Here is a 24674-nt window from a genome sequence, read left to right as displayed (position 1 = left end):
GCCCTCCTGTTGACTCGGCTGTCTTTACATCCACAAAAGGAGCCCGACATCAGAGACTGAACTGTCGCCCATCTCCAACGATTCTCGTAAGGGAAGGCATTCCCTTCAACCACAGCAACAATAAAGTCGGACTGTTTCATCTACACTCAGCATCAACAACAGTCACCGAACCCATGGATATATTAAGAGAACCAAACCTCCTGCGGATTCATTGCCAGAGCCAGTCACCACCAGAGTTGACAAGCATGACATCCTAGAACCACCGCTGCCTCCACAGCCACAACCTGCATCATCAGCAACTTTTCTAGCAGCCTCAAGTTCCTCACTCTACACAAACTTCCCAGTAAACAAACCACTGGCACCAAGATGCCAGGTTTGCAGGTTTCCCTCATTCACGTCAACAACCCCTTTTCTTACATAATTAATTGAAAGTCATTACTGAAGGCAGGATACCAGGCTCTTATCATTCCATCCCCAATTTATCTAGTTTCTGTGTACTGGCACTGGATTGCCAATTTCTTATTCTATTCTCCATCAATTTAATTTCACCTCTTTAGTAAATCTGTGATTACCGGCACCGGGTTGCCAAATTCTTGTTCTGTTCTCCATCATTTTCATTTTAGAGAAGAAAAGTCAGCTATTCTCACAACACTTCAGAAACATCCAGCCATTTCAACTAAAGACACGGGTTGCCAGTTACCCACTTAGATATTCTTACTAACGTCACTTCAGTAATGCCTCAGTAATCTAATGCCTCTTTAATGAACGTATTGTTACTGGCACCGAGTTGCCAGTTACTAATAAAACTAAACTAATGTCACTTCAGTTACGCCTACGTCAGTTGCACTGGGTTGCAAGTTATTTATATAACCAGTCTAATGTCACTTTAGTAAATCTATAGTTACCATCACCGGCTTGTCTTTTACTAATATAACTAATCTAACGTCACTTCGGTAACGTCTGCCGTTACATGCACCGGGTTGCACATTACCAATACAACTACTCTAATATCATTTCAGTAACATCTGCAGTGACATGCACCGGGTTGCAAGTTACTAGTACATCTAATCTAACGTCATTTCAGTAACATCTGCAGTGACATGCACCGGTTTCCAAGTTAGAACTAATCTAACTTCACTTTGGTAACTTCTATCGTTATGTGCACCTGGTTGCCAATTACTAATAAAACTGATCTAAAGTCACTTCAGTAATGTCTGCCCTTACAAGCACCAGGTTACAAATTTATCAACACCAACACCAGCAGCCTACATCATCCAGGGCGAACAACACTGGGATGTCAGCACCCTCCGCCACCTACCTGCAGCACTCTCAACAGCCAGCCTTATCAGGGGAACCTGGCACTGGGATGCCAGCGCCCCCCACCATCCAGCTGCGGCAATCTCAATAGCCAGCCTCATCAGGGGAACCTGGCACCAGGATGCCAGTGCCTCTGCCATCCAGCTGCGGCAATCTCAACAGTCAGTCTTATCAGGGAACCTGGCACTGGGATGCCAGTGCCCTCCACCATCTAGCTGTGGCAATCTAAACAGCCAGCCTTATCCGGGGAACCTGGCTACAGGATGCCAGTGCCCTCTGCTGCCCACTCCTAGTAACCGCAGCAGCCAACTTGAGTATGGACATCTGGCACCGGGATGTCAGCGCCCTTGCCACCCACTTCCGGCAACCGCAGCAGCTAGCTTTGGTCGAGGCATTGGGCACCTGGATGCCAGCGCCCCCTGTCATCCAGCTGCGGCAATCTCAACAGCCAGCCTTATCAGGGGAACCTGGCACCAGCATGCCAGCGCCCCCCTGCCATCCAGCTATGGCAATCTCAACAGCCAGCCATATCTGGGGAACCTGTCTACAGGATGCCAGCCCCCCCTGTTGCCCACTTCTAGTAACTGCAGCAGCCAACTTGAGTCAGGACATCTGGCACCGGGATGCCAGCGCCCCCCGCTACCCACTTCCAGCAACTGCAGCAGCTACCTTTGGTCGAGGCATTGGGCACCGGGATGCCAGCAACCTCTGCCATCCAGCTTTGGCAGTCTCAACAGCCAGCCTTGTCCGGGGAACCTGACTACAAGATACCAGTGCCCCCTGCTGCCTACTTCTAGTAACCACAGCAGCCAACTCGAGTCAGGACATCTGGCACCGGGATGCCAGTGCCCTTGCCACCCACTTCCGGTAACTGCAGCAGCTAGCTTTAGTCGGGGCATCGGGCACTGGGATGCCAGCGCCCCCGCCACCCACTTCCATCAACCACAGCAGGTAGCTTTGATCAGGGCATTGGGCACTGGGATACCAGCGCCCCTGCCACCCACTTCCATCAACCGCAGCAGGTAGCTTTGATCGGGGCATTGGGCACTAGGATGCCAGCGCCCCCTGCTGCCCACTTCCAGTAACCACAGCAGCCAATTCGAGTCAGGGCATCTGGCATGGGATGCCAGCACCCCTGCCACCCACTTCCATCAACCACAGCAGGTAGCTTTGATCAGGGCATTGGGCACTGGGATACCAGTGCCCCTGCCACCCACTTCCATCAACCGCAGCAGGTAGCTTTGATCAGGGCATTGGGCACTAGGATGCCAGCGCCCCCTGCTGCCCACTTCCAGTAACCACAGCAGCCAATTCGAGTCAGGGCATCTGGCATGGGATGCCAGCACCCCCGCCACCCACTTCCAACCTGGCACCAGAATGCCAGTTCCCCCCGTCATCCAGTTGCAGCAATCTCAACAGTCAGTCTTATCAGGGAACCTTGTAATGGGATGCCAGTGCCCCCCGCCATTCCAGCTGTGGCAATCTCAACAGCCAGCCTTATCCCAGGAACCTGGCTACAGGATGCCAGCGCCACCTGCTACCCTCTTCCATCAACTGCAGCAGCTAGGTTTAATCAGGGCAACAGGCACCAGGATACCAGCGCCATCCAGTTGTGGTAATCTCAACAGCCAGCCTTATCAGGGGAACCTGGCACCAGGAAGCCAGCGCCTCCACCATCCATCTGCAGCAATCTCAACAGTCAGTCTTATCAGGGAACCTGGCAATGGGATGCCAGCACCCCCCGCCATCCAGTTGTGGCAATCTCAACAGCCAGCCTTGTCCGGGGAACCTAGCTACAAGATGCCAGCGCCCCCTGTTGCCCACTTCTAGTAGCTGCAGCAGCCAACTTAAGTCAGGACATCTGGCACCGGGATGCCAGCGCCCCCCGCTACCCACTTCCATCAACCGCAGCAGCTAGCTTTAATCGGAGCAACGGGCACCAGGATGCCAGCACCCCTGCCACCCAATTTCATCAACCGCAGCAGCTAGCTTTGATCTAGGTATTGGGCACCAGGATGCCAGCGGCCCCCGCCATCCATTTGCGGCAATCTCAACAGCTAGCCTTATCACGGGAATCTGGCACCAGGATGCCAGCGCCCCCGCCATCCAGCTGCAGCAATCTCAACAGTCAGTCTTATCAGGGAACCTTGCAATGGGATGCCAGCACCCCCTGCCATCCAGCTGTGGCAATCTCAACAGCCAGCCTTGTCCGGGGAACATAGCTACAAGATACCAGCGCCCCCTGCTGCCCACTTCTAGTAGCTGCAGCAGCCAACTTGAGTCAGGACATCTGGCACCGGGATGCCAGCGCCCCCCGCTACCCACTTCCATCAACCGCAGCAGCTAGCTTTAATCGGAGCAACGGGCACCAGGATGCCAGCACCCCTGCCACCCAATTTCATCAACCGCAGCAGCTAGCTTTGATCTAGGCACTGGGCACCAGGATGCCAGCGGCCCCCGCCATCCATTTGCAGCAATCTCAACAGCTAGCCTTATCACGGGAACCTGGCACCAGGATGCCAGCGCCCCCGCCATCCAGCTGCAGCAATCTCAACAGTCAGTCTTATCAGGGAACCTTGCAATGGGATGCCAGCACCCCCTGCCATCCAGCTGTGGCAATCTCAACAGCCAGCCTTGTCCGGGGAACATAGCTACAAGATGCCAGCGCCCCCTGCTGCCCACTTCTAGTAATTGCAGCAGCCAACTTGAGTCAGGGCATCTGGCACCAGGATGCCAGCGCTCTTGCCACCCACTTCCATCAACCGCAGCAGCTAGCTTTAATCGGAGCAACGGGCACCAGGATGCCAGCACCCCTGCCACCCAATTTCATCAACCGCAGCAGCTAGCTTTGATCTAGGCACTGGGCACCAGGATGCCAGCGACCCCCGCCATCCATTTGCGGCAATCTCAACAGCTAGCCTTATCACGGGAACCTGGCACCAGGATGCCAGCGCCCCCGCCATCCAGCTGCAGCAATCTCAACAGTCAGTCTTATCAGGGAACCTTGCAATGGGATGCCAGCACCCCCTGCCATCCAGCTGTGGCAATCTCAACAGCCAGCCTTGTCCGGGGAACATAGCTACAAGATGCCAGCGCCCCCTGCTGCCCACTTCTAGTAATTGCAGCAGCCAACTTGAGTCAGGGCATCTGGCACCAGGATGCCAGCACTCTTGCCACCCACTTCCGGCAACCACAGCAGCTAGCTTTAGTAGGGGCATCGGGCATTGGGATGCCAGCACCCCCGCCACCCACTTCCATCAACCGCAGCAGCTGGCTTTGGTCGAGACATCGGGCACCGGGATGCCAGTGCCCCCTGCTGCCCACTTCCAGTAACCACAGTAGTCAACTGTAAGGGCAGCTAGCTAGCAGCTAGCTTTAGTCGAGGCATTGGGAACCAGGATGCCAGCGCCTCCCGCCATCCAGCTGCTGCAATCTCAACAGCCAGCCTTATCAGGGGAACCTGGCACCGGGATGCCAGCGCCCTCTGCCATCGACTTCCATCAACCACAGCAGCTGGCTTTAATCGGGGTAACGGGCACCAGGATGCCAGCGCCCCCCGCCATCCAGCTGTGGCAATCTCAACAGCCAGCCTTGTCTACAAGATGCAAGTGCCCCCTGCTGCCCACTTCTAGTAACCGCAGCAGCCAACTCGAATCAGGACATCTGGCACCGGGATGCCAGCGCCCTTGCCACCCACTTCCGGCAGCCGCAGCAGCTAGCTTTAGTCGGGGCATGGGGCACCGGGATGCCAGCGCCCCCGCTACCCACATCCATCAATCGTAGCAGCTAGCTTTGGTCGAGGCATTGGGCACCGGGATGCCACCGGGATGCCAGTGCCCCCTGCTGATCACTTCCAGTAACCACAGCAGCCAACTCGAGTCAGGACATCTGGCACCGGGATGCCAATGCCCTTGCCACCCACTTCCGGTAACTGCAGCAGCTAGCTTTAGTCGGGGCATCTGGCACCGGGATGCCAGTGCCCCCCGCCATCTAGCTGTGGCAATCTCAACAGCCAGCCTTATCCGGGGAACCTGGCTACAGGATGCCATCGCCCTCTGCTGCCCACTCCTAGTAACCGCAGCAGCCAACTTGAGTCAGGACATCTGGCACTGGGATGCCAGCGCCCTTGCTACCCACTTCCGGCAACTGCAGCAGCTAGCTTTGGTCGAGGCATTGGGCACTGGGATGCCAGCGCCCCCTGCCATCCAGCTGCAGCAATCTCAACAGCCCGCCTCATCAGGGGAACCTGGCACCAGGATGCCAACGCCCCCCCCCGTCCAGCTGTGGCAATCTCAACATCCAGCCTTATGAAGGGAACCTGGCTACAGGATTCCAGTGCCCCCTGACGCCCACTTCCATCAACCGTAGCAGCTAGCTTTAGTTGGGGCATCCGGCGCCGGGATGCCAGCACCCCTGCCACCCACTTCCAGCAACTGCAGCAGCCAGCTTTAGCTGGGGCATCTGGCTCCAGAATGCCAACGCCCCCCGCTGCCCACTCCCAACAACCACAGCAGACATGCCCCAGACAACATCAGCTCTACATAGATGCTGTTCCTTCTGCTGGTTTGGGGGGTTTCCAAAATGATGGTTCTTCTCCAAATGGCGAGTCAAGATCACGCAGTTGCAGGAAATTCTTTAAAACATCTCCAGCTGTTCATGAGATCTATGCAGCATCATTGCTTCACAACATATACAGCATAACGTACCTGTCGTTCGATCTCGTCACAATGACAGTTTCATTACATATATCCCTTCTGTGATGGCCATCAAACACATACCATCCATGTTTACCTTAGTGGCATCTACTTCTTCTGTAAACTCCTAACTGACAGCCGGGCCTGGTGTCCAACCATTCTCATTTAATTTCACTCCTCAGAGAACTTTTATGACAAGAGTGAGCTAAAAAAATCCTTGCCGCCTTCCTCTTACTGCCAATTTGCTGTCAGTCAGCGTCCACACCATCTGCTCCAGATATTGCATTCCTCACATTGCTCATAATGTAGAAGTCATGTTCTCACTTGCATTCTTCGGTTTGCTCATATGCTCCGAATTCACCGCCTCAACTCCTCACTCCGACCCAAGCGGCCATGCCTGCTTTTCAGACTTATCTTATTTCTAAGATGACACCATCTCCCTCTCTCTCAACCCAACTGGTCAAGGCAGATGGCCGCCCACCTATAGCCCAGTTCTGTTCGAGGTTTCCTCCCGTTAAAGGGGAATTTTTCCTCATGGCCATTGCCAAGTGCTTGCTCATGGGGGAATGTTGGGTTTTCGTAAAATAAGAGTATGGTATTCAACTGCTCTATACGAAATGTGCCACGAGATAACTTAGTTGTGATTTGGCGCCATTTAAATAAAATTGACTTGACTACTGAAAGTAAACTAAAACAGATCCGGTCAGCCATATCTTATTTTCCTTTCAGTAAAGTTAAAGTTCAGTCTCTGCTGAATCCTTCTGAGACCAATGCAAAATACTTGCACTTCCAGAATCCCACAGTTTATCATTGACAGATCCTCTCTTTATCTTTGAATCTGGACAAGTGGCTACTCGTTTCTGGCTCCACAAGCATTTCCGCCACGTATCTACTTGTCTGGCATTTCTCCCGTTCATTTTGCTGGACACTCCTTCAGGATCAGAGCTGCCACTTTGGCCTTCATACAATTCATGGGCCATTGTTCCTCCCAAACGTATCATCGCTACACCCATTCAGATTTTAAAGATTTGAGATCTGCTCAATCTTATCTTAAGTAACTGGTTTTATGGCGGATTCCCCACAGGTTTCCCCACAACGCAGTCAGCAACCAGAAGAACTATGCACATCAATTGTTTTCCTTAATAAAACATCCAAACGCATTTTGTTGATGGTGTGGTCCTTGCTAGTGAATTGAAGCTATTCAGCGAAGTTTCAGGAGCAGGACCACACCACAACTACACTACTTCCGGCATTCCTATAAATACTACTTAACCCTCTCCTCTTTTCTCATTCTCGTACTCTGCGCCCTTCCCCCCCACCCTATTTCTCTCTCCCTGCTTCTTCCTGATTCTTCCTCTTCTTCCTAGGGCCCCGAGGGGGTCCACTGTTGCCCGGGTTCTACGGCGGATTCCCCATAGGCTTTTCCACAACGCAGTCAGCAACCAGAAGAACTATGCACATCAATTGTTTTCCTTAGTAAATAATCCAAATGCATTTTGTTGATGGTGTGGTCCTTGCTAGTGAATGGCCATTAAAAGATCCCTTCCCAGTGTAAGTGATGTGGAACACAATCTACGGTATTCTGTGCAAAAATGAATCAAATGGTTATATGAAGTTAATATGGATTCAAACCTCGAAATTAGTCAAATCAAGAGGATTGTGATAGTCTTTTTAGTACAGAATGCCCTTTTTTTACTGTTCTTCCACTGCAGCTCAACAAGGAATCACTATACTGGTATAAGGCTGTAAGTTTGGAGGATACCTGCTTGATTTGATTTATTCAGACTGATGAAGCCTCATACTTGCCTCAAATGAACTTTTAAAATCATTTTTGCACAGATGGTACTGGGAGGACTGTGGAATTTTTTCTCCATAACTTACATCAGAAACTATTTTGGAAGGGATTTTTTAATGGCCAGTATGAACAGCAGGAATGATTCTAGCAAGTGAAACCTGTTGACTGTTGTTTTAAGACAGACTGAAAAATTGTGAACTTGTCCTTTAAGAAATCTGGGTCACACTATCAATACTGTTGCTGGATAAAACGTAAGATGCTAAACTGGTTTAAATGTTAAAGTTTCATTGTAGTCCTTTAACATCAGTACATCAGTAATTGAAAACAAATCTAGTGTGAAGTTATTGGACTATTTCATTTAACTCATTTATCTCAACATCATTTGTGAACTTCCAGGTCTCCAAAACCTCAAGAGACATGTGACACAGCTGCAAATTCTCCATTCAGTGGTTTATTTAATTTTTATTTTACAGACAAACACATCATTAATGTGACAGTTAGAATGACATTAATGTCTTTCTTGTAGTTATAGGGATGCAAGCCAAGACACAACCAGTGGTTGAAGTTGCGGAGGATGAAGAGGAGGAAGGACAAGAGGGAGATGAAATGGAGGCTGCTGGGGAGGAGGAGGAGGATGAGTATGCAGAAGAGGAGGAAGAACTAGAGGATGAAGAGGAGTATGATGAGGATGAATATGATGAGGAATATGACGAGGAAGACGAATATGAAGAGGAAGAATATGAGGAGGAGGAGTATGATGAGGAGGAGGAAGAGGAAGAGGAGGAAGCAGAAGGAGTGGAAGAGGAGGAGGAGGTAGAAGGAACAGAAGAGGAAGAGGAGGAGGAAGAGGAAAAAGGACCAGTTGAAGCAGCTGCAGATGAAGAGGAGGATGAGGTGAAGGCAGAGGAGGAGGAAGAGGAGGCGGATGTGGCTGCTGAGGTGGAGCATGAAGAGCACGAAGACGAGGAAGAGGAAATGGAACCTGAAGCACTTGCACCTGCACCTGTGACTGATGAAGATGATGATGAAGAGGAGGGGGAAGAGAAGGCAGATGCTGTTGATGAAGATGAAGATGAAGATGATGATGATGATGTAGAAGAGTCTGCTGAGGAACCTGCTGCTGTTGAGGAGGATAATGATGATGATGATGATGATGATGATGATGATGAAGAAGTTTCTCCTGAACCTAGTTCCACCTCTGAGGATGAAGAGTTAGCTGTGTCTCCTGATTCGGAGTCTGACGTACCTGTTGACATCGAAGACAGTGACGAGGACATAACTCTCCCTGAAAAAGAAGAAGAAGATGATGAAGACGAACAGGACGAAGATGACGATGATGATACCAGTGACGATGCATTCACTGACACCTCGGATGTCACGGAATCTGCACTTCTTTCCAGCGAGGAGGAGGAAGAGAGCGTGGATGATGACGACGAAGATGACAGATTAACCGAGGGTGTCGTATCATCTGATAGCGATGGCATCATTGCAGAAGACACCGAAGATGACAGATTAACCGAGGGTGTCGTATCATCTGATAGCGATGGCATCATTGCAGAAGACACCGAGGATGACAGATTAACTGAAGGTGTCGTATCATCTGATAGCGATGGCATCATTGCAGAAGACACCAAAGACGACCTGGATCTTCCTCCTGTTGCCATTGATGATGAGGATGATGATGATGATGTTGATGTTCACAAACTCGCAGATGAGGAAGAGCTCCCTCCACTGCCTGCAGTTGATGACGATGACGATGACGACAAACACCTGGAAGATGACGTCAAACTGAGTGAAGACTCTAAGGATGATGATGATGAAGGTGATGATGATCTGGACCAATCAGACGAGGACATATCCGTCGCCTCATCTGACCACTTTGCGGACGATGAAGATGATGAGGAAGACAGCGACCTCAAAGACGACGAGCTCCACTTTGAGAGTGACTTCGATGATTTTGAGCATGAGGATTGGGAGGACGTCCATGATGAAGATGAAGATGATGATGATAAGGAGGAAGAAGTGGACGTTTCTCCCTTTGAGAGCACAGACAGTGGAGTCTTAGGTGATGATGACCATGACGTTGCTTCTAAAACAGATGAAGAGTCTGAGGGAGAGACTGTCTTCAGTGATGATGACATCTCCTATGACACAACTGATGATGATGATGATGATAAAGATGATGACTTTGAAACCAGCTCATTTGAGTTCACATTTGATGAAGAAGATGACACAGTTGATAAAGATGAAATCACATCAGAGTCCTTAGCTTCCCTAGAGGATGACGAGGATGAAAAAGATGATGATGAAGATAAGGAGGATGATTATGATGAAGGCGTCTTGCTAACAGGTACAGTGCAGCATAATTTGTTGCTTTAATTTCAATTACATTGCAGAGGAGAGAAGAAAATCAGAAAATAAATGTGTGTACAGCATGTGCTAGTCATATCAAGTGGATATCTGACCCATTTACAGTCTTTTTAGCATCAAATTCCCTCTTTGTGTTTCCTCGGACAGTGTTTCCCTGTTGAGCTGCAGTGGAAGTATAGTAATAAAAACACTAACAAGACTGTAACATTGAAAGATATCTACTTGATTTGACTCATTTGGACGCTGAAGCTTCATATTAGCTGCAGATAAACTTTTAAATACATTTTTGCACAGAAGGAGGACTGTGGATTTTGTCCCCCATCACTTACATCGTAAATGCATTATGAAGGGATCTTCTAATGATCAGTATGAACAGGAGGATGTTTCACTGTTCATTTGGGCTCCTGACTGTTGTTTTACTTGAAAAAGACTTGAAAAATTTTGAACGTGTCCTTCACATACATAAACTAGTGTAGTAATTAGCACATTCAGGTGTGCAAAGAAAACAATCAATATAGATGCAAACATCATTTAATAAAGCAGTTGTTTTTTTCTGATTACATTACAGCATAACATGGCCACACAGGATGCTTATTTCTGATTGGCTGGCATGTGTCATTTCAAATCATCTTTAGAGACGACAAAGATAATTCAATTCAATTCAATTCAATTTTATTTATATGTGAAATAATGATTTATTTATAAATCACAAGTTATCTCAGGGAACTTTTCACATAGAGCAGGTCTAGACTGTACTCTTTAATTTACATAGACCCAACATCCCCCCATGAGCAGCAAGGAAAAACTCCCCTTTTAACGGGAAGAAGCCTCAAGCAGAACCAGACTCTAGGTGGGCGGCCATCTGCCTTGACCAGTTGTGACATCTGACATTTTAACTATCCTTCTATAAAATATTGTATCAATATTAAAGCAATAATATGATAGGGAAGGAGAAAGGGATTAAAAAGTAGGACAAGAACAGTAAAAACAACAACAAAAACAAAAAGTAATGAATATTGAATACTGAATACTGAATAAAATGAAACCAAATTCTTTATTTTGCAGTAGAATTGTGTTGTGGTGGTGTGTTTCATGTGGGGCATTGTTGTCTTTTTTGAAACATCAGTCCCACTTCTGTTTCCCAAAAAATTACAGCACATTAAAAAAATAAGATTTACATCTGTGTGGCTGTACCGTGCTGTACTACACTGTGTGTGTTTCTGTATTTGTAGCCCCCTCTGTAGCAGCATTACTTGTCCAGAAGGAGGCGACAAAGACTGTAGCAGACACAGACGAGGACGAAGAGGAGATCAGACAGGCTGATGATGATGATGAGAGCCAGACCGAAGAGGCTGAAACAGAAGAAACTGGTGAGTATCACACAGTCATTTAGCTGTTGTACTTCCAAACTGTTGGTTCCAGTGTTGCACTATTTCACATATGAATGATGTTCAGTTAAGATGTGTTGTCAGTGCCATCATTTCAGCTGTAATTCAGTGTGTACAGTATGTTTTATGTTTATTCTTAATGCTTAATGTTTATTAAGCAGCAAAATATAGTCATTATACAATTAAATAATATTTGTTTTATGCTGGACAATGGAAACTAACATACTGTACACGTCAAACACCATTCATGTGTACTGTCAGGGGTTAAAACGTTAACACACTCATATTGTGTAAAATCCTTCAGAGGCTCTGCAGTCTATCTCAGGTTTATTCACAATATGCAACAAAAAAAATCCAAGGTTAGTTTTTCACTGTCATAATTTATTTCATGCAGTTTATCAGACAAGAAGAAGCCACATAATTCACTGAAGGGTTCAGCCAGTAAAAATGCTGTTTTACCACAAAACTGCAGGGATTTCTCCTCCACATATTTTGTTATTTAACTTGATAGATTCCTGTGGAATCATGTTTTGGCTGAATGTGTTTGGACCCCCATTAGCTAAATGGCACAAATGACAATAAGTCAACATTTATCAACATTATTCAATGCAAGAGAAAACATCAAATTCAAATAGTAACATCACCAAGTGCTCTCAATAATAAGGCAGAAAAAACAACTTGTTACAACCAAAAAAATGTCAAGACAAAAAACATACCTATGTAGAACTCATCAGTCTTTGTTTCAGCAGCTTCTTGAAGTCTGTTATTAATCAATTTAATAATTCCAGGCAGAAGAAGATCTATATAAAATAGTTTTCATAATACCATTTGTGGATGTGGAACAACCAAATGTCACTTGACCCACTTGATTATTATAATTGTAGCTAAAGCCAGTGTATTCTAATGTTTCAGACAAGAAATGTGGTGTATTGTTATTATATCATTATTGATGACATTTTCCATGAATGACAAAAGACAAGATTTTAATTTTACACACAATTTTAGATGTGTCCTGCATTTAAGGTATACTATGGATTTGTCGGCTGCTGTCTCAAAACTCACCACTCAAAGTTTGCCCCTCCTCCCGGCTCAATGACACCAGAGCGAGAGAGAGAGAGGGAGCAGGGGTGGTCGAGTGAGCTAGAGAGTGAACGAAGAGAGGGAGTGGCGGTAGCGAGAACAAAGCTGTGAATCAGATAAATAAAATGTTATTTTCTGATTGTTTCACAGCAGTTACGTTCTAAAGCACAAATAAACATGCCCACACCTCCTCACAACCCTGTGGGAAAGTGTTGCATTGCCAGATTTAGTGTGATTGCAGAGCTTAATCCTGTCCGCTGTGGCTTCTCTGCTCTGCGTGTGTGTAGCTCAGCCCTGCCCTTGGTCAAACAGACACACAGACCAGCTGCTCTTTACACATCCATGACACAGAGACAGAGAGCAGAGCAGAGCAGAGGAGAGAGACGGAGATAGAAATGTAACCTGATCGCTACGAGTCCCGACCTCACACCCTGCATGCTGTTTTTGGCTGGGAGCTACACACCCACTGCCCAAAGGTTGACGCCCAGAAATGTCCAGAAAACAGCAAAATAATAAGACAATAAGAAAATACTGGCAGAGGGCAGAATCTCTGTAGATAAATACACCACTACACACTTCTACTGGGTCATAAGTGATTGAGAGGGATTATTTTTGTATGCATTGTTTTTTTAGGAAAATCCTGCATAGTATACCTTTAACTGAGCCTGAAGCTGTTGATGAAAAAGGATGAATGACAGTGAACATGAAACCCACCTTAGTGCTACATGTGTGATTATTACAAAATAAACATCTAAAATTTCAAACTTTTCTCTCAGATTAAAGCAGAAAAACAAAACTTGACTGCTGTCAGTTTATTGGTCCTTTTTGTGAATGTAATCAATCACCTCGTATAAATTAATACAAATCTATGCTGAAGCCACTTGTTACTTCCGCCATCAGTTACCAGTCCGACTGCTGCTCCTGTGGAGGAAGATGAGGATGAGGATGAGGATGAGGATGAGGATGAGGGTGAGGATGAGGATGAGGATGAGGATGAGGATGAGGTTGAGGAGCCGACGGCTGAACCCCAGAAATCTATAGACGAGCCTGAAGATAAAAAAGAGGAGGAGTACGATGAAGACGATGACGAGGACAAGGCGACGGTGGATGTGATCAAACCTGTGCCTGAGCCTGAGGAGGAAGCACATAAGACTGAAGCCACAGGTCAGAGAGGGAGGATAATTACTACTTTACTACTTCATCATATTTACGTTCAGTGTAACCTTCAGTAACGTCTCTGCTTTGTGGTTTCAGTGTGTCCCTGCTCGCAGCCTGCAAAGATCAGAGAGTCTGTGGTGAAGACTGCAGAGAAAAAAGGTTTGTGATATTCATATAAGGTAGAAGACATCACATCATCTTCATCTTAACACGCTCACTGTCAGTAGAGAGGGTGTTAATAGTGGAGACCAGCATGATTTGCAGAAGGAAATACTGTTGCTGTTTACTGGTAATGGTGGCTTGATAAGATAAGATGTCACAATACACATGTACACATAAAACATAGATCATACATACATTCAAGATTGAACATACTTATGTTGAGTGTTGAGTGAGACAGTATATTTTTAATAAAAATTAAAAATAATATATAAAAAGGAATAGGAGAGGAAAGGGAAATAAAAACAATAATTTAAGAAGAGCAAGAGATCCAACAGCACTACGATCAATACTGTAATCAAAGTAATGCTTGTTTTACACTGGATTTTTTGGCTGGAACAGATCTCTATTCAGCTTTTAAAAGACATGAAAAAACAGTTTTTTTTTTATAAGAATATATATAAAATGTGGTTCATAGATATGAGACACTGTAAGAAATATTGTAAAGATTGGAGAGTCATTTAATCAGGGCAGGCAGATGGATTTTTTGCAAGAAAATGAGGTAAAATATCTGTTTTTAATGATTATTTTTTGTTATTTAGGTGTGACATCCACACTAAATGAATTTCATATGCAACATACAGACAATATTATGTAATATAAAAAGCACTTTTAGGTTTTCAATTAATTTATTGCATGAAAACTGTATTTTTTTTCTGCCCTGTATTTGATTGAGAATTTTTTTTGACAATTTCAGTTAATGTATTGATCCTGTCATTTTCAGTATCTCCTCTCTCTTATAGCGTTAAACTATGTGCAGTTAGTATGCAGACGTGAGCCAAAAATTATTAGCTGTTGATATGAGACCCTCTAATAGTAAACACATCACACATTAGTGTCAAGATCAAATGTTGCAGCTGTTAGAGGAGTTTTATCTTTCACTGCACGTCCATCTTGATGCATAAATAAAGCAACCAAGTGAACAACATGAAAGACTTGAGTTAGTTTGTCACATGTTGCATTTAGATTAACTGGGTAAAGACACAATAGACTAAGATCAAGATTTTTGTTTTAGTTATTGCACTAAAATTATGTTTAAAATTCTGTTTTGTATGTGCAAGTAATGGTAGAGCAGCATGAACTTCATGTGCTTTATTTGCATCGTACCGTCTGTGGAGCAGCTCAGTGTTTAGTGCGTCCGTTTGTGTTGTCAGTGATGTTCATGTTTCTGTGTCTGCAGATGCTCCAAAAAGGGTTTCAGCTCTGAGAAGGAAAAAAGGTACTGATGAAAATGATCTGATTCTCAGTAAGGACAGTAATTATACACACATCATGTCGGTGCAAGAGTATTAGAAAGCAGCATCAATGGAAAAAGTAACGTCTATACTTTTACTTAAACGTGCGGATGTTACTTTTTTCACTGATTCTCTAAATGGCCACCAGAGAAAACTCATTATTTTAAGATTTAGTATTGTGTGTTTTTTCCAGGATATATTTATTTTAGAAGTGTTAGTTGGAGAATTTTGATTGAGTCTTCTACAAGAAAGGCTAGTCTCTGATTATGAAGTTGTTGATTTAGTGTTTTTGATCAACCTGTATCTTTAAGCCAAACCTAAACACTGAATGGAGCAGACTGAAAAATTTTACTTTAGAGGCAGAGTTCAGGCCAGAAAAGTCTCTAAACTTCTAAACCTATAATTTAAAGATAGTTATAGCAGTATGAAGCACAGCTGAGTTAAGTTCCTTCAACTTATGTGCTTGTTTTTGCCTTTAATGTTTGATTTTTAGAGCATGAAGCTGTGAAGACAGAGGAAAAGCCAAAAAGGACAGGTAACCGCGAAACACTGTTGCATCTTTATACACACTATGACTTGAAATCTAAATGTATTTATTAATGCTTGCTCTTACTGTGGTGTCCTAAATAAAATATGTGTGCGTGCTGTGACTAGTTCTTCCCAGGGTTGCAGGTCTGGAGCCAAAAATGAAGAGGATCCGGAGAATTCCTGCTCTTCTCAGAGGTAACCAGACTTACTTCAGGTGTATAACAGACTTGGAGGTTAGGTCTGAGTTTAAACTTGCCTTAAATTTGCAGAAAGATTCACAAAATAATCATATGAATCATAACGACAAACTGGCTGTATGATAAATATCCGGAGCAGTCGTTTTACTGGACACACCTGACTGTCATTTACAAAACTTTTTCACAACTTCTTCACAAGTTTAATTTAGTTTTCTCTTTCAAATCCTGATAAAAAGTCAAGAAACAGGAAAAGACAAAGACTTCCAAACCAGGTAAGAGATTCATTCAGACATACTCATTCTGTGAGAAGTAAAATATATATCAAGACCACTGTAAACCATCTGGTCATTTTTATTGACAGAGACAGAGACCCCAAAACCAGCAGAGGTCCCAGAATCTGAACAAGAAGGTATAATACATATTTTTTTCACAAAAAAAACAACAACATAAAGTACAGTAAAATGCATCAATAAATATGAAATAATTTGTTTTGTGTGGAAAGCTGGAGGGACACCTCCACATTTACATATTCGTACAAAATCCATTTCGATGACACTAACACCCACTAACGTAAATATATTTTGTTTTGTTTGTTTCAGTTGGTCCTTGCAGACCTGCACCAGTCTACTGCCCGTCCCCACCTGGCTGGTACGGTAAGTAGAAAAGTTATATCATACAAGGGAATTAAATGTCTGATTTTATAACTCTGGAGATGACGTCCTGCTTCAAATGTGTGGATCTCTTCAATTTACCTCCAAATGTCAACTTGCTGAAATGTCAAATTCAAATTTATATCTTCCAGTTCATCACATAGTCACAGACAACCCGTACCCTCCTCCGACGATGACAGGTATTTACACTGTTGTCCTATCAGCTGCAGGCATAAGGGATATTAGTTTGATATATATTTCACAAACAGTGTGATCATGTGTTTTCTCATTTTTTCAGCTCCTTCTGCTCCTGTTCTGACCGCCCACCCTGTTCATCCTGGCGCCCCACCAATGCAGCCTCAGCCGATGCAGCCGCTCTACGCACAATATCAGTCGTATCACCAGCCAATGCAGCCAATGATGCAGCCCCCCCCACCAGAACCAGTCCAGCCGGTCCCTCCAGTCCAACCAGTTGAACCGGCACAGCCAGTTGAACCAGTCAAGCCAAAAGCCACAGAACAGGAGCCTCCAGTTCATCCTGAGGTCCAGACTCCAGTTGCGGGTGAGGAAGAGTCTGGTAGAGATGAGACTCAGATTTATTTGACCAAATCACAGTAAAAATCCAATCAGATCAAAACTTTCCTTTTCTAAAGTGACAGATATTGATAACATCTTATTCTTATGCTAAACTAAATGTCCATAACACAGAAGTTAACCACCACAAGAGCAACATTTCAGTTTGAAAACCAAGCAGCAACCAAACTATAATCTCATATTTGGGTCACAGCCAACAGACACCATACTGGCAGCCATGTAAATGCATTAATACTGATTGTTTTATGACAACTACATCAGACACATGTTGTATAAAAAACAGTTACACAGCATTTAAAGAGCTAAATGATAATTTTCCTCTCAATAAACAATGTTGTTCATCACAAGATCCACTAGCTGCCAAAGCAGAGATGAGTTTGCATTCTCATTTAGGAACATTATAGTTGTTAGACATAAAAAAGCTCCATAATTTTTGTAATTGGAATATTGTTTGACAAAAAAAAAAGAGTTAGGAAGAACTAAGGTGCAGACTGCAAACTTTTAGCAGACTTTAACAGGCAAGTCTGCAAAGAATAATGATAAATGAGACTTCTAGTTGATTTTATGCCTGAAATAATGTTCCCACGCATTAGAGATTTTACAATGTAAAATATTTCCAAGTCCTATTATGAAGGTAGACAGTGATAAATTCCCTTGTAGAGGTTTAGGAAGGACATCCAGAAACTCTGTGCAGACAAATCTCAATAATAAACCTCTCTTCTCTCCTGCTTTTGGTTTCCTGGTCAGGTTTTATGCATATAGACGTTTATATTTCACTATTGAAACAATGTGGACATCTTTATTATTCAGAAATCATGCTTACGCTTCAGAATATAAATGATTAAGATTTAGGATGTTCTACTGTAATATCTGCTTGTGAAGCAAAACTTACCTAAACTCTTATTTCTTAAAGAACCAGAGACCGTTAAAGAAGACGTGAAGGCTGAATCCACAAAGAAAAGTAGAAACGGCTTAATAATATAAACTCACTTGCATAATTATTTTGTTTTTAATTACTGCAGTGAACAGTTAATTTAATATCTGGTTCTTTTCCAGCTGCAAAGAAGAAAGCCAAGACTGCTGATGCAGATAAAGGTACTACAGTTTATGCATCTCCACATCCAATAAGTGTTTTATTTGTCATCTAATTGAAATATTTCCTGTAACAAACTGCAGCTGCAGCATATAACAGTGATGTAAAATGGCACAATGTGCTTCACAAATGCATTCATTATAGAAAATTAACTCTGCATGGCCATTTCACTCCAATTATCCCCTCAGAGCCAGCAGCGGCCAAAGACAAAACAAAGAAAGGTAATTCATGCTTACAGCTCAGTAATTTGGTGTTTTCAGTGCTGAACACTTGAGGACTGTTACAAATGATCCAGACAGCAATTGGAGCAGTGCTTTGCTGTAAACATACAGACAGATTTAAGCATTTCAGCAAAATAACATAATTTAACACATCTGCCAATTCTAGATGCTGCTGTTTCCAAAGACAAAACCAAAGCAGCTGCTGCAGAGAAGGGTGAGAAACTGTACAGTTATATTAATGAATATTCATTTTATTTAAAAGTATATTGTGTTTATTATGTATTTGTTTTGATACAGAACCAGCAGCAAAAAAAGAGAAAACCAAAAGTCCTGCAGTGGCTAAGAAAGGTAATCAACACTTTGGTTGAATATTAAGTTTATACATCGTGGAAAAAACAAACTGGATGTTATTTTCTTTCATATCTTTCATGTGTTTTTGCAGAGCCAACTGTGAAAGAGAAAACCAAAACTGCAGCTGCTACTAAGAAAGGTAAAACATCATTGACCCAGCGGGTGTCATAGTAAAATATTTAACACATAGAACCTCCCTCTTTTGTTTGAAGGAGCAGCTAATATACAAAAAAACTCCCCAAATTATCCAGAACACTAATCACAACTCTCTCTTCATTACGTTAGAGCCTGCAGCTGCACGACAGAAAAGAAAATCAGCCTCAGAGAAGACAGGTAACTACGCTGACGCTGACATTCGTTAATTTGCATAAAGTCAATCATCATTCTTCTCAGTGACATGCAAAATAATTGGAAATTAAATTGTTTTTACTCTTCTGAGAAGCGTCTCCTGTCAAGAGTAAAGCCAAGGCCTCGACAGCCAAGAAAGGTAAAACTAATCGAGGATGAGTTCACAAAAATTACATTTTTTATGTGATTTAACCTTCTGGTTTGGTCATCTAATTTAGTTCAGATTCTCACTCTTCTGTTTGTGCAAGTGCGAAATCAGAAGTTGAATCAAATTATTATTGAGTATTGTTGTGTTTTTAGGGTTTTTTTTCATCATTACACTATCATTTCTGATCCAGATGCAGAACCTGTACCACACCTCAGACTGAGGACAAGACTAGAATCTGAAAAGAGGTCGAATGCAACCTCTCCGGCCAAAGAGTTGAAACCAGGTAAATCCTCTAATTAATGAGCTTGAAATGATGAACTTTCATTAGCTTGTGGAGGACAGCAGGAGTGTTGCACTTATACTTGTAATTATTCATGTTCATCTTTTATCTTTAGCCAAGACAAGATCAAAGTTATTGGCAAAAAAGAAAAATAAGGCATGATTTTATGACACATAAACATAAATCAGCCAGTGGAAGAGGGTGGATTTTTCTCTTAAACAGCAAAACAAACAGTGTTATATGTGAGTCGTGGTGATGTTCAGTCTCTACTGGCATCTTTCAGGACAAATCACACCTCTTGAAAACATACGGTTAGAGATTATGTGATTAAACGGGCTGTTTTATGCAGGATAAAGTTCTAATTAGGGACGTGTCAAGCCGTATTACGCTGAGATGGAATAATATCACTAGAATATTAAATGTACCACAATGTCTGAGTTATTCGGCAGGCTGTAATAAGGCTGTCTCTCCTCTCACAGGCAAAGCTCAGAAGACTGAGAAGAAATCAGTCAAGGAGGCTCGAGGTATGGAAACAGATTTAGAAAGTGAATTTAAATGTGTGTCTCCTACATTTTAGATTGATCTGCATCTCTCTTTACTTCCCTTATCACATTCTAGATAAAGATGAGAAACATCCAGCACGTGCTAGTGAGTATGAAAGTTATTTATCTTGAGTAAATTATATCGACTAACCTTAATAACTGATGAGGTTTCATTGAACTGATATGTGGATATTGTTAGTTTATTATTTATCTAGAAGTTCAAGAAGTCAAAGGATTTATTTTGTTTTCTTGTGGAATATGTTTCATTTAAGAGGCTTCATCAGTTGTATTGATGGGTCGAGATGTTCAGGCATCAAAACCTCTTTCGACTGTTGATGTTAAGGTCAACTTTAAGGTCACAGTTGTCAGAGTCACATGATTTATTTGGTGTCAAAAGTCTGGTACTACGTATATATATGAAGCTCTTCTGTCATTATCCTGGTTTGACTTCATACCTTTCAGACAGTTAAATCTGTTTTTTGAAATGTTAGTGGTGTCACTTTATTAAAATCCTGTCATTATATTATATTATGATGTGCTCCTGACCTCATCCCACCAAATCATTCGAATGTAATATTAGAGACACTGCTCTCTGCAATGCTTTCTGCTCTGGTGTTTCTACTCAAACTTACCTCCTATGAACTGATGATATGCAAGTAATTTGCAGTAATTTGCAGCGGCTGTGGCTCAGGAGGTAGAGCGGGTCGTCCACTAATCGAAAGATTGGCGGTTCGATTCCTGGCTCCTCCAGTCCGCATGTCGATGTGTCCTTGGGCAAGATACTAAACCCCAAATTGCTCCTGATGGCTGTGCCATCAGTGTGTGGAAGTGTATGAATGATTAGACTTCCTCTGATGGGCAGGTTGGGACCTTGCATGGTAGCCCCTGTACCCATTCAGCATATGAATGGGTGAATGTCATTCGTAGTGTAAAAGTGCTTTGAGTGGTTGGAAGACTAGAATGGCGCTATACAAGTACAGTCCATTTACCATTTAATAATGATAAACCTCATTTTGATAGAACACTTCATAGCAAAGTTACAAAGTGCTTTCCAAGGAAAAAGACTAAGACAAAACAAGGAATAAAAGCAAATTCAACAGTGATACACTGTATGTTGACTGACAAGCATTATTGTAGTTTCAGAGCATGAAGTAGTGTGATAGTCTTGTCACATAGCGAAAATGCATTAGGAAGATGAAGTTGAATTCTGGTGCTAACCCTAACACTCACCCCAACCCTAAAACATGAGTATTATTATATAAATCCATGTAGGGAGGTCAGGGTGTCATGAATGGATCAACAAAACATGGAAGACTCTTTCTGATCCATCTCTCCAAACCAAACCATCATCTTTCCCACCCCCCAAACATAATTCAGTTACTTTTGTGCTTAAATCTAACCAAACCTTAACCACAGCATTGTCACATCATAAAACAAACTCGTTATGTCATTGTTTAATGTTATTTCATTGGCTATTTTGAGTAGCTAAGCTAAGTGTTTACATCACATGCAGTAAAGGTATGAATGATCTAAAGAGGTTGTCGGTGGAACTAATTAAGTTTCTTGGTTGACTGGAGAAACGTCTTCAAGACAAAAACAATAAATCCAACTTATTATCTTTGGATATTCTATCACCTGGATGAAGGAGAATCTTTTGTTTTATTAATTGAAAATAATGCTTCATACTATATGCTTGTTGTTCATAGAGAACGGAAAAAGAGCTTCCCGTAAAGCCTGAGGTATTATGTTAATTTTCACCATCTTTTCCACTGGTTAACTCAGTATGAAGAGACGTTCGCTCTAATGACATTAGGAATAAAAGTGATTATAATTTAATGAGATGAGCTGATTGAGACAAGATTACTGGCCTTTTGAGCCGCCTTGAGTTATTGGGAGAGATTACGGCTTTTGATGAATATAGCAACAATAATACTTAGCTGGATTGATTAAATCCATGAACCAAATCCCATTAAATCTGGGTATTGGTGTTCTGTTCTTATTGAGTCATCCAGTGGAGAATCAACACTCCCCCACTGCCCCGAGTGGTTCAACACTTTCTTAATATCAAAGTCTGACACAGTAGCTAGGACGGGTCATACAAAGTTAGATTTTTATGTTCTGAACTAAAAGCTGAAGGTAGATATTTTGCATTTGGTTTGTGTAGGTTGTTTAAAAGCAGGACTGTACAGATATTCACTGCTGTACAGATGCTACAGACCAGTAGTAAACTGGTCAGTCTTATGCATGATAAAAAGGAGCAGAAAAAAAGACCATATCTGAATTTTTGATTATATTCCCTTCATAAATAATAGTTAACTGGCGATAGAATAGAAAGAGTGTGTGCTCTCTTTCAAGGTTGTCTTTACACATTGTCCTCCTTACTGCAACACACATGCATGTAAACTCTCCTCTTCATCCTTCATCATCCTCTCACAATAACAACAACAACATAATATCTCAATCTGTATTATCACTGTTTCTCACAGAAGAGCGCCAGACTGAAGACAACGCTACAGACAAGAAGAAAACAGGTGAGAGAAGCTGACATGTTACTGTTAATAAAATTGGTAATTGTAAATATTATACATTTTGATATTTACCAGTTCAGTTTCAGAGCTGGTTCTCAATAATAAACAATAGATGCACTCTACTGATTAAACATTGCTCACAATGGACGTTTTTTTTTCTTAAAGTGTCAAAATCAACCTCGCCTACATTACCCACAATGCAACTCAACTCAATCTACTTGACTGTACAGATTCAGGCGTGTTATGCTAGTAGCATGTTAAGATGGAACCCAGTTTGGATCTTATTCTCATCTTTAACTGACATCTCCTTCAAACCACTAAGGATCCATCTATCCGACTCATAATCTCACCGTCTCCACAGGACAGAGATACTTCCAGTGCATTTATGTCCCCGGCAAAAATGCGCACTACCCCTTACGACCTTTCACCCCAGCCATGTCCCCCGCCATGATGTCTCCTGCACTCAAGTCGATGTTGGAGCAGCAGAGAGCAGCCAGGATGTCGGGTCAATAGGATGACCTGACCTCTCACCTCATATCTGATGGCAGTTGAATCCTCCAGCCCAGCAGGGGGGAGATGTTTGGATCTGTGGACTTCCTTAGATTCAGAGGACAACCACAGACTGACAGATAAACGTGAGAGCAACAAGTGGACAGAAATATGTTGTCTTTAATTTATCTATGTATTTATTTTCTCACTAAGTGGTTGAGCTCCTGGGGTTGTTGTTGATATTTTCCCATTTTCCCCTCAGCTGATGCTTCGCTGTGATGTTTTGCTTCCACTAGTTAGTCTTCACCGGTCGTGCCTTGCTTGTGCTGTAGATAACATCTTTATTATCCAAAACACCAACACATTTATGAGAATATTTTTAACTCAATATACTGTACATAATGCATATGTTTGTAATTTAGGCTGATGTAAAAGTACACACCTTATAACGTGTAATTTTTCTGTTTACTTTCAGTCTAGTCAATGATTTCTAAAATACAACCTTCATATAAAATGTAGCTTAGTTTAAGACAGTTGTACTGGCAAAAGAAATTAAAATTTTTCGGTTTAAAAAGTCACTTTTTCTCTTTTATTACACTTTGAATCATATTTTGAAAAGGAAAAAAAAGACAATTTAACAGTAAGTACAAACTGGGACATTTTGCAACAAATGTCTAGTGAAAATAAATGACACTAAATATTACTTGAATGGGCATGTTGCATATTTCAGCCCTTTTTTTCATAAAAAGAAGAACATCAATACCCTAAATCTTAACTTGTCAATAAGTTGACAATTTGTTACTTTTATCCTCTTTTCCACTAAAATTACTGGTTTAAAATAACGATATCATCTGTATCATAGCCGTACCAGTTGTGTTTTGTTGTTTAGCTGCATCTGCTGCAGATTAGCATGCAAATAAATGTTAGGGGGATCAAACCTCAGGAGCTCCCACAGGTGATCCCAGCAGCCTCCCTGTCTCTGATCATGAGTATGAACATCAGTCTCACCAACATATGGATGGATGTTGATGAGACTCTTTTTCCTACTGTAGACCGACGAGCTGCAGCTCTTCAGCTGCCTCTGCATAAAACTGCAAAACCTCATTACTGTATGTACCTCACCTTCACATGCTTCATTTACATTAAAAGGCACTGCTGTTTTCTTAGTTTAAAGGCATATTTTGACATGTTGGATTTAATTGTTGGGAATTTTTTTATTCCCAAACACTGACCCCTTTTGTTTTATGTTATATTTCAAAGAAGTTGCTGATTCATAACAAGGTTGCCAACTTGTAACAGAAAAAAACAAAGGTTTTAAGTTAAAATTCACAGTATATGGTCCACTCATCCAATGCCAATATCCATTCAATACTTGAACACTGTTGTCATAGGGTTAGGGTTAGGGGGTTAGGGTTAGGGATAGGGTTAGGGGTTAGGGGTTAGGGTTAG

The 24674-nt window shown here is 42.8% G+C and overlaps 1 protein-coding gene across 4 annotated transcripts in view; it reads left to right on the top strand.

Annotated features, from left to right (window-relative positions):
* The window catches only part of LOC122999546 (triadin-like), a 40897-nt gene extending 16493 nt beyond the window's left edge, over window positions 1–24404 (top strand). For 3 of the 4 annotated variants that reach the window (XM_044376525.1, XM_044376527.1, XM_044376528.1), the window contains 25 exons: window positions 8333–10156; window positions 11409–11546; window positions 13545–13808; window positions 13899–13961; window positions 15202–15240; window positions 15750–15791; window positions 15911–15979; window positions 16218–16253; window positions 16343–16390; window positions 16581–16634; window positions 16784–16831; window positions 16930–17193; window positions 18139–18186; window positions 18282–18320; window positions 18507–18539; window positions 18706–18753; window positions 18837–18887; window positions 18982–19029; window positions 19176–19223; window positions 19330–19377; window positions 19577–19669; window positions 20146–20190; window positions 20285–20314; window positions 22695–22739; window positions 22902–23091. In XM_044376525.1, the coding sequence (XP_044232460.1) occupies window positions 8333–10156; window positions 11409–11546; window positions 13545–13808; window positions 13899–13961; window positions 15202–15240; window positions 15750–15791; window positions 15911–15979; window positions 16218–16253; window positions 16343–16390; window positions 16581–16634; window positions 16784–16831; window positions 16930–17193; window positions 18139–18186; window positions 18282–18320; window positions 18507–18539; window positions 18706–18753; window positions 18837–18887; window positions 18982–19029; window positions 19176–19223; window positions 19330–19377; window positions 19577–19669; window positions 20146–20190; window positions 20285–20314; window positions 22695–22739; window positions 22902–23080 (3644 nt within the window). In that variant the 3' untranslated portion in view covers window positions 23081–23091. The other variant, XM_044376524.1, reaches the window with a different exon arrangement.
* Window positions 24405–24674: the final 270 nt, after the last annotated feature.

The sequence above is a fragment of the Thunnus albacares genome, chromosome 16 (assembly GCF_914725855.1).
Source record: "Thunnus albacares chromosome 16, fThuAlb1.1, whole genome shotgun sequence".
Lineage (NCBI taxonomy): Eukaryota > Metazoa > Chordata > Actinopteri > Scombriformes > Scombridae > Thunnus > Thunnus albacares.
This window is presented reverse-complemented; position numbering and strand designations above follow the sequence as displayed.